The 10,092-nt window shown below is 50.1% G+C and overlaps 1 protein-coding gene and 1 long non-coding RNA gene across 2 annotated transcripts; one reads left to right on the top strand and one right to left on the bottom strand.

Annotated features, from left to right (window-relative positions):
• Positions 1-489: 489 nt before the first annotated feature.
• Mrpl4 (mitochondrial ribosomal protein L4) lies at positions 490-6,353 on the bottom strand. Its single transcript, XM_021207283.1, has 9 exons — positions 6,087-6,353; positions 5,934-6,000; positions 5,679-5,829; positions 3,152-3,203; positions 2,482-2,599; positions 1,854-1,960; positions 1,653-1,762; positions 1,494-1,570; positions 490-830 (listed from the first exon to the last, which is right to left on the bottom strand). Exons 1-9 carry the CDS (start codon positions 6,141-6,143, stop codon positions 685-687), a joined length of 885 nt encoding a protein of 294 aa, XP_021062942.1. The 5' UTR covers positions 6,144-6,353; the 3' UTR covers positions 490-684.
• On the top strand, positions 6,257-8,038 carry LOC115064842. Its single transcript, XR_003844672.1, has 3 exons — positions 6,257-6,338; positions 7,079-7,321; positions 7,777-8,038. It is a non-coding gene; the product is annotated as an uncharacterized LOC115064842 (long non-coding RNA).
• Positions 8,039-10,092: the final 2,054 nt, after the last annotated feature.

Here is a 10,092-nt window from a genome sequence, read left to right as displayed (position 1 = left end):
AAACTGAGAATAATACAGTTGGGAGATAGTGAAGCACGCCTTTAATCCCAGCACTTGGGAGGCAGAGGCAGGTGGATCTCTGTGAGTTCCAGGTCATCCAGGTCTACAGAGGGAGTTCTAGGACAGCTGGGCTACACAGAGAAAACTTGTCTGGAAGAATACACAACTACAACAATTAGGTTTATTTGTTTTTATCATAAGAACACGAGACACTGGCTGGCTCTGAGTCTGAAGGAAGCTGTAATGAGGCCTGCCTGGTATCTGGTGGCATTGGGTGTCAAGCATGCAAGCCTCACCCTCCTGGGGTGAGGACAGACTGCTGGCTTGGCACCTATGCAAGCTCCAACATCTGCCCCAGGAGGGAGAAATTCCTCCAGGCAGTCTGTACCAAAGCAGGTTGTGGCCCTGGAGGAGAGGCATGAAGATTACCCAGCACTGGATGAACGGCCAGAGCTGGCAGGATCCCACAGCAGTGACCAGCTCCATTTCCAAGTCTTGTGAAAAATAGGGTTTATTTTTAATGTGACAAAAGAGATCCCAGGCAGGTACTCATCCTGGCTCTGTGCAGCTGTCCCCTCCTTACAAGAGGTTCAACAGCTTCCAGGGAACTGCTTTTTGTGCAGGATGGCTGGGGTGCTGACCTGGCCCCCAAGTGGGACAGGCCCCTAGGTAACCAGGGCAGGGTTAGGGGAAGTCACTGTAGGGCAAGCGGAAGGGGTAGAGCGGTGTGTATCTTGAGTCCTGCCAGAGTAGCTTGTCCTCCAGGAAGGCGACGGAAGGCAGGGTGAGGACCAGAGTCTGGTGCTTGAGCATGCTGTACACATTCAGGCCTGGGATGGGAGGGCATGGTGAAGGTGTGAGTGCCCGAGAGAGAGAGAGAGAGAGAGAGAGAGAGAGAGAGAGAGAGAGAGAGAGAGAGAGAGAGCATTGTACCTGAAGCCTGGGCCCCAGCCCTCCTCAGGGATACACTGTTAGTTCTCAGATCCCACATCAGCTGCTGAGCAACTAACTGCCTTCACATTTTCCCAGGGTTTGGCTGTGACCCCATGCCACACTCCAGGGAGGACCCAGCAAGTGGATAAAAACAGGTGTATCTCTGGGAGACCAGAATCAGCTGTAGTCAGTGTGAGGGGAGGAAAGAGTAGAGGACAGGTAAAACCAGTTCTCACCCTGGCGCTCACGGTTGCCCTCTTCAGGCTATGTGGAACAGACTTTAACAGAAACATGACTTTGGGATGCTTCTTTCAGAATGGCACCACTGGGGCAGCTGAAGGCTGGAGAAGTGGCTCTGGATAGAGCACATGCCAAGCACATATGGCCCTGGACCTTGGTTTCCACCCCAACAACACCACCAAATGGTAAACTCTTAGACAAGCCATTCAGCCCTGCTGTGACAGGTAGAGGGTTTGAATTGGCCAAGATTAACAGTGGGATCTATGCCAGTTTGCTCCGGGCTTCTGGGTTGTGGAGTAACGACTGGACCCATCACTCACCAACTGCAGGGATCAGGTTGAAATTGTTGAGCCCTGAAGTGGCTTCCACGACATTCTTGGGCATCTCTTCATGTGTTCTGGAACAGATGGAGGCTGAAAGGTGAGCCTGGCAGGACACAGGGGACTTGGCCCCTTCCCCACCCTGCCCTATGCCCTCACAAGTCTACAAGGAGCACGGAACTCCCCCAGTGGCGGTATTGGGCCAACTCTTTCAGGTACTGGGGGTCTGCTGTGGGTAGCTCCAGGGAATCCACAATGTGCAGATCATCCTGTGGAGAAAAACAGAACCCCAGGCTCTAGTGCAGAGCCCAGGAACCACAGACACCAGCCACGTTCCCTCCCAGCTGTACTGTAGCATACCTGCATGAGCTTGACAGTCAAGGCCACCTTGAGGCCCAGTGCCCGCACTTTCATGGGCAACATGTAGTAGTAACTTGTAGGGCCCCGGGGACCATGAGCTACACCTCCTGCAGGGACAGTGGTGGTGTATGAGGTGTTGGTCACTGCTGGTCTGGGATCTCAGAAATTTGCTTGATGACTGGCACAAGGTGTTGGAATGGGTGATGAACAGTAGCTGGGGGAGTGGGAGGGGCCAGAAGATCCTGCTAAGTACCATGGGAAGAGTGGGCAAGGAAAGCCTAGACAGGAGGAGGGTGGAGATGGACAGGCATGAAGGTACATCTATCCAACTCTAGTACAACAACCTGAAGTTCAAAAGTAAGTTCAAGAACAGCCTGGGAGATACAGCAAGATCCAGTTTCAAAGGAAAACAAACAGATATGAAAAGGGAAGGTGGGGCTAGGGCTTGCCTAGTGTGCAAAGAGCCTTGGGTTTCATCCCCAGTGCTGCATAAACCAGGCTTGGTGGTGCGGGCTCTCATGGCCCAGTGGGCTAATATGCTGGGGACTCAGGTGTCCCCTACCGCGGCAGTGGTGGGCACTTGCGTGGCAAGGGTCATCTGATGCCCTCTCCCCTGTGGCCCACTCACCTCCTCGCCATATGGGAGAACGGATGCTGCCATGCCGGGCACGGCCACTGCCTTTCTGTTGCCAGGGCTTGCGGCCACCACCACTCACCTCAGCCCTGGTCTTGGTCTTAGCATAGCTCTGTGGGTACAAAGAGGATGGGGTAGGGCTCAGGCAAGAGGCAGAGAAGATTGTCAGGGGACAGTGCAGGGAACTTAGGAACCAGAGTCCTCCACCTTGAGAAATGTTCCTTTGGCTGGAGCACGGCCTGGCAGTAGAGCACCCGTCTAGTGAGTACTGGTGACATGGCTCAGTAGTAGAAATTCCCATGTGGGATGGTGGTGGCTTACTAACAAAGCAACTGCCCAGCCACTGAGGTTCTGGGCCCACTACCCAGTCTACCTGCACTCAGTAGCTGTCTCTGGGGAGACTGCTCCCAAGCATGCGAGCCCACCCTAACTGCTGATGTTCATTCACTTCTCCTACTAGACTCGGTCCTGTGGGGCAGGGACCTGGTGGGTCGCAGCTTCCCTACCATAACAGCTAGAGGGATGGGTGCTAAACTACGACCTGAGAAGGGCGCTGCCTGACTGGAACAGGCAGCCAAAGCTTGAGCTGGGCTGTTTCCAGAAAGCACACTCACAGGTCGCTGAGCCCAGTGGGAAGCTCTGCCACGCTACTCAGGACACTCACGATTCTCCTGAAGTTCCTCTGCCAGATGGCAACCTGGTGCACAATGTCCAGCCTGGAAAAGGGAAGGGAGACCTAAGAGGGACACCCCAGTGAATCTCTCCCACATTTGCATCCTAGTAAAGGAAACCTGGCTCTTCCTTTGGACATTCGGGACCCTCTGTCCTCTACTCTTTCCAACCACAGGTGACACCACCACAACTCAAGCTCGTACCACAAAGTCCAGCCACGGTTAGTGGCTATGCCTATCATCCTGGTACTCAGGAGGTTGAGGCAGGAGGATGGAGAATTAAAAGCCTACCTGTGCTTCATGGTTAAGACTCCACCTTTAAAAACCAAAGAGTAGAGATGTGTTCTCTCTCTCTCCCTCTCTCGCTCTCCCCCCGCCCTCGTCTTGGCTGGATAAGCTCAACGTACTCAGGAGTGATGGAGACGTGGGTCAGTGGTTGAGAGTACTTGCTACTCTTGTAGATGCCCAGGTCCAATTCCTAGCACCCGAGCAGCTCATAGCTGGTTTTAACTCCATTTCTAACCCATTCCAGCCCCTGAGGGCACCGCACATATCACACATGGTATGGCATACACAGACACATTCAGGCAAACCCTCACACACCTAAATACAGGTGGCAGTGACTAGTATTAGGTGGACTCACAGGACAACCTTGGATGTGGCCCTTGATTTCTACCTCAGGTGAGACAGGTTCTCTTGCTCGCTGATGCTCTACTGGCCAGCCTTGGAACTTCTAGTGGCTCTCCTGTCTTCCCCTCCCCTCTCCATACATATGCTGAGATCACAGATACACTCCCCCACACTAACTTTATGTGGGTTCTAAGGTCCACACTCAGGGATTCACACTTGTGTGGCAGGTATTTACCCCCTGAGCTGTCTCCTCAGCCCTTTAGAATATATTTACTCAAGTATATGTAAATATTTTGTCATCTCAGCATTCAACACTAGCTGTGTTTCAGGTATCCAGTGGTCAAATGCTACTAGGGCCCGTGTGGGGCAGCATGTTGAATAAAAGCAACCCTGTGAGCCAATGAGATGGTTCAGTGGGTAAAGGCACTTGCAGCAAAGCCAGACTTGTGTGCACACATGCATACACGTATACATGAACATGCATGCACACATGCTCGCACACTGAGCAAGCACACGTACAACACGTAAAGAGGAAACCAGCTCCTTCAAGTTGTCCTTACTGCCACATAAACAAGTTTACCCCTACCACCAAAAGGCTAAAAAATTAAACAAAAACTCCAAGTTCATCATGGAGATGGTAAAAAGTTGCAGCCTGGCATGATATTGTGCACACCTTTAACCCCAGCACTAGGGAGGCAGACAGGAGGATCCCTGTGTGTTCAAGACCATTTTGGTGTACATGAGTTCCAGGACAGCCAGGGCTACACAGTGAAACCCCGTCTTGAAAAACAAAACAACAACAAAAAAAGAGTTTCCTGTTTGTGAGTATGTGTGTTCCACCTGTATATATAAGTACATATGTGTATCTTTGCCTGGCGCCCACAAAGCCAGAACAGGGCATGGGTTCCTGTAGAACTGTCGTTACAACTGGTTGTGAGCCGCCACAGAGATGCTTAGATTCCCATCTCAGCCTCTCCTATGCTGCTATTACAGACACATGCTGAAAATCTGGCCTTCTTAGCTGTCATTTTTGAAAAAAGAAATCATATTAATAGAATTTACTTATTTTTTAAAGGATCATTTATTCATCTTATGTATATGAATAGACTGCAGCTATCTTCAGATACACCAGAAGACAGCATCGGATTCCATTACAAATGGTTGTGAGCCACCACCATGTGGTTGCTGAGAATTGAACTCAGGACCTCTGGAAAGCAGTCAGTGCTTTTTTTTTTTTTTTTTTTTTTTTTGGGAAAGGGTTTTTTTTTTTAACCCTGGCTGTCCTGGAACTCACTTTGTAGACCAGGCTGGCCTCGAACTCAGAAATCCGCCTGCCTCTGCCTCCCAAGTGCTGGGATTAAAGGCGTGCGCCACCACCGCCCGGCTGTCAGTGCTCTTAAATCGCTGAGCCATCTCTCCAGTCCGGTATTTAGTTTTTTTTTATTTTTACTTATGGTGTCATGTAGCCCAGGCTGGTCTGGAACCCACTATGCAACCTTGACCATTAATTTCTTGGTCCTCCTATTTCCACCTCTACAGTGCTAGTGGGGTTAGAGGTGTGGGTCACCAGGACAGGTGTATGCTATAGAAGGGAACCCGGGGCAACGTGCATGCAGGCAAGCCCTCTAACTGTACACATCCGCAGCCCTAATAAAAAACACTTTTAGAGAATTTTCTGTGTGGTATATTAATCTACCTAATCGTCACCCAACTTCTTGAGGTCTGACAAAACGGAAACCCAAGCACAAGAGAGCAAGGCAGGATGTAACAGGCCAGGGTTGCAGCAGGGCTGTATCCTTCGCCTTCCAGCCCTGCAGCAGGGAAACTGATCACCCCTTTTGTCACGTGGAGAAAGCACGGCATGTTCCTCCCACTGCACCCGGCACTCACCGGGGCGCCGTAGCAAACACGTCGGGGTGCAGCTCCGCCAGGCCGATGCGCTCCTGCTCAAAGCCTCGGAGAGACTCGACCCAGGCTTGCACCGGGCGCCGGTGCACCGGGATCCGGAGCTCGCACTTGCGCAAAACGGGATCTAGGAGACCTGGCGGGGGGTGACAAGTGAGCGGTCAAGGGTCAGGATCAAAGCCCCAGGACCTTCGGTGCCACCTCCCCCAACTCTGTGTGCCAAGGTCCGGGTCGTCTCACCGGCGCTATCTCGCGGCTCTGAAATCTCGGCCGGCCGCCTCGCGCCTTCCGCTAGAGAGGTGATGACCTGGAAAATGACAGGCGGGAGTTAGAGGTGCTCTCGGAGGTTCTCAACCTTTGACCTCCGGCCTTGACCTCAGCTCGGTGCCCTACCCGGGAGCCCGAGGGTCGAAGCCCGGCCCGGGAGACGGCCTGGAACAACCGCAGCATTTCCGAGGACCTCTCCCAGCGCCGGAGGTCGCTGCGCCTACGGACGCTCGCGGCGGTGGCTGATGACGTCGTATGTGCGCCGGCCCACGTCACGAAGCCGATTCCGCCGCCATCAGCGCCAGGTCCCGAAGCCTGAGGCTATGGCTCCGCTCCACTTGACAGCCGGAAGCCCGGATACCGGAGAGCGAGAGCCGGGTGCGTGCCGGAAGCGAACCCCAGAGACGCGTTTCTCTTTTAACCAATGAACCTCAAGAATTGATGGAGGGTCCGCCCGTACCTGGGCGGTACCTGGCTAACAAGCGTTAATCTTTTTATTGAACGGGGACAAGCCTCCTGCTACACTGCGTATTTTGCTTACATTTTTTTTTTCTGTGTGTGTCTCTCTCTCCCTTTATCATTATTGATATGAATTGACTTTTGTCTTTTAGAGTAAGAGTCTCACTCCTGACTCACCCTATGTAGCTCAGGGTGGCCTCGAACTCAGAGACCCACCTGATTCTGACTCCTGAGTGCTGAGATTAAAGATGTGTGCCAGGCTGGGCCGTGGTGTTGCATGATTTTAATTCTAGCACTCGGAAGCAACACTACAATTCGAGCCTTGCCTGGTCTACATAAGTGACTTCAGAGTGAGACCCTGTCTGGAAATTAAGAAAAAAAATTAAAAAGGTGTGTGCCATGACATGTGGCTATTTTTCACTTTTTCTATATATAAGTATTTTAGTTTTTTACTTTTAAGAAAGATTTTATTTATTTTATACATGTAAGTGCTCTGTTTGCATATATGCCTGCATGCTTGAAGAGAGATTCCATTATAGGTGGCTGTGAGCCACCGTGTGGTTGCTGGGAATTGAACTCCGGGAGAGCAGACAGTGCTCTTAACCACAGAGCTTTCTCTCCAGCTCCTTTAGTTTTCTTCATTTATTTTTGTGTTTTAGTGTGGAAGTAAGAAGACAACTCAAAGGAGTTGGTGATTTCCTTTCACCTTGTGGACTGAACTCAGGCCATCCAGTTTGGTGGCAAGCCACCTAACCTGCTGAGCCAAATCAAACGCCATCCTATTCTTTTTTAAACAAGGCTTCTCTGTGTAGCCAAGGATGACCTTGAGTTCAGAGTCTCCCTCTCTGGCTTCCAGAGGTCTGGGTTGCCGGTTGTCTGCACCACTATGCTTACAGGACCAGGTGAATCTCATTTTATCTGATCTTCCCTTTTCCCCTCTTTGGTGTGTGAAGGGGTCTGACTTGGCTGGCCTTGAACTCTGTGTAGTCAAGAGTAACCTTGAACTTCTGATTCTTCTGAGTCCTGGGATTATATATATGTGCCACCATGCTGGTTTATTTAGTGCTAAAGATCAAGAGATTTGTGCCGTTTGGGTACTCTACCAGCTGAGCCATCTCTCCAGCCCCAATGGGTTTTATTTGTTTGTTGAGACAGAACTTCAGTCTGTAACCTTGAAATCCTCCAGCCTGCTCTTTCCAAATGTGTTTGATTCTTTAAATGAAAGTCCTGTCAGAAAGTCTTCAGTATTTCTTAGATTCTCCAGGGCTGGCTATATCCCTCTGAAATCCCTCCCATCAGCCCTGTGTCCCTCCATTCACATCTAATCCAGAATCCTGCCCCCTCTCACACCTTCTAGGACTCTCCCAGGGCAGAGGGAAAAAGATCACCACATTCAGACCACCTCACTAAGAACCTCTCCGAAGATAATTGGAACGATGGAGTTTATGGTTTGTCTCTGTTCCACATTTGACCTTCAGGGGGTGCTGAGAGCTTACACCTGGCTCACTGCCATCCACTACGAGGGCCAGACAGAGCTTGGACTCTGGTCTCTGAGCCAACCTCCTTTTCATCACCTGGATAATGGGAAAGTTGTGATTCTTTAATAAATGAGGAATACAAAGGGTGGAATTCCTGGCATGAGATAAAAATTCAGTGCCGGGCCTGGTGGCGCAGGCCTTTAATCCCAGCACTCGGGAGGCAGAGGCAGGCGGATTTCTGAGTTCGAGGCCAGCCTGGTCTACCAAGTGAGTTCCAGGACAGCCAGGGCTATACAGAGAAACCCTGTCTCGAAAAACCAAAAAAAAAAAAAAAAAAAATTCAGTAACCAGCATTATGGATTCTAATATTGAAGGAGCCTTGTGATCAAAGAGACAACAGAAGACCAAGGCAGGCCAGGCGTGGTGGCGCACGCCTTTAGTCCCAGCACTTGGGAGGCAGAGGCAGGCCAAGGCAGGTGGTTCTTGGTGAGTTCAGGCCACCATGGTCTACATAGTGAGTTCCAGGCAAGACAGGGCTACACAGGGCCATGACTCACGGGTGGAGCAAACCCTGAAGAATTTAATTGGGCTAAATGCATGCAGTTTGTTGTTGTTTGTTGTTCTCTTTGCATTTGTTATCAGTTTATGTATTTTCAGACATGTATTATGTAGCCCAGGTTAGCCTAGAACTCACTATGTAGCTGAGAATAACCATGAACCCTGATCTTCTATCACTGCCTTTCTCGTGCTAACATGACTGTCTTGTGGAACTATCTATGTGCTGTTCATGTGGTACTGAGGCTGGAGTCCAGGGCCTCCTGCTTGTTAGGCAAACACCCTATCCACTGATCCCCAGCCCCAGCCTCACTGATATATTCTATGAACATTTCTAGGATATACTATTAAATTTACTAATTAACTATTAAACAGTGGTGGACTAGTATACATGAGGTCCTTGGTTCTATCCCCAGCACCACAAAGAAAAACAAGGATTTATTCTAACCAACAGTGTCTTTTCTATGTGGAGTTGAGAGTGTGCATACGTATGCCAAGCTGCAGATGTGGAGGTCAGATGTTGATGTTGGATTGTTAATCCTTTTCTTCCACCAGATGAGTTACAGGGATCAAACTCAGGTTGTTAGACTTGGTCGCAAGCACCTTTATCCACTGAGCCATCTCATTGGCCCCAGAACCTAGTGTTTTGGGGGGTTGTTCTTACTGGTATTTGTTTATCTATCTTTTTATTCATTCATTCATTTGTGTTGGGGGCACACACGTCGGTATGGAGATCAAAATACAATTTGTGGGAATCAGTTCTCTCTTTCTAACCTGGTGTCCTAGGTCTTAAAGTCAGATGTGAAGCTTGGCAGCAAGCATCTTTACCTGTGGAGTCCTCTTGACAACACGAAATCCAAGTCTCTGTATGTGCAAAAAGTGGGCCTCACTACATAGCTCTGGCTGGCCAATCTCAAACTCACAGAGATCCACTTGTCTCTGCCTCCCGAGTGCTGGGATTAAAGGCGTGCATCACCATGCCTGTCTGTATCCAGCTTTTACTTTCCTCACCAATGAGAACATGTGTGTTTCTGTCTGGTCACTTACATTTAATATCACCCACCATGTATAACAACAGGCTGAATAACACTCCTTCCTTTCGAGCTGTGGTCTACTGAGAGACCCTTCTGTCTGCCTCTCAGGTGCTGGGATCCTTTCTCTAGTCCTTCTATTCTTAGTGCGTGAGTGGGTACGAGGGTGGACAGGACACCTATGTACAAAGGTTGAAGTGAGTGTCCTGCTCTGTCCTCTCCACCTTAGTTTGTTTTTGTTTTTTTGAGGCAATGTTTCCCTGACCTGGAACTGTTCTGTAGACCAGGCTGGCCTTGAACTCACAGCCTCCTGAGTGCTGGGATTAAAGGCATGCATCACCATCGCCCACTTTTTTTTCTACCTTGGTTTATGAAACTGGGTCTCTCAGTTAATCTGGAGTTCTCGGATTCAGCCAGGCTGGCTGGCCGGTGAACCTAAGGGTCTTGGCTTGGCTTACAGGCTGGCTGGCCAGCTTCCCCAGGGCTGGACTACAAGTGTTGCCACTGTGACTGGCCTCAGGGTTTACTATGTAGCCCAGGCTGGCCTCTTTTTTTTTTTTTTAAAGAAGCCATGCGGCATTTTTTCCCCTTTGTTTTATTTATTAAGTA

Source organism: Mus pahari, chromosome 10, assembly GCF_900095145.1.
Source record: "Mus pahari chromosome 10, PAHARI_EIJ_v1.1, whole genome shotgun sequence".
In the NCBI taxonomy this organism is placed as follows: Eukaryota; Metazoa; Chordata; class Mammalia; order Rodentia; family Muridae; genus Mus; species Mus pahari.
Note: the sequence above shows the minus strand (reverse complement) of the source record. Positions and strands in the feature narration are given on the sequence as shown.

What these genes read in the sequence shown, in the direction of transcription:
- Mrpl4 (XM_021207283.1), bottom strand. Translation starts at nt 6,143, where the DNA reads ATGCTGCGGTTGTTCCAGGCCGTCTCCCGGGCCGGGCTTCGACCCTCG. An exon ending in TTCGACCCTCGGGCTCCCGG is followed by an intron (nt 6,001 to 6,086) that starts GTAGGGCACCGA and finishes GTCATTTTCCAG; the next exon opens with GTCATCACCTCTCTAGCGGA. An exon ending in CAACCTGATCCCTGCAGTTG is followed by an intron (nt 831 to 1,493) that starts GTGAGTGATGGG and finishes CTCCCATCCCAG; the next exon opens with GCCTGAATGTGTACAGCATG.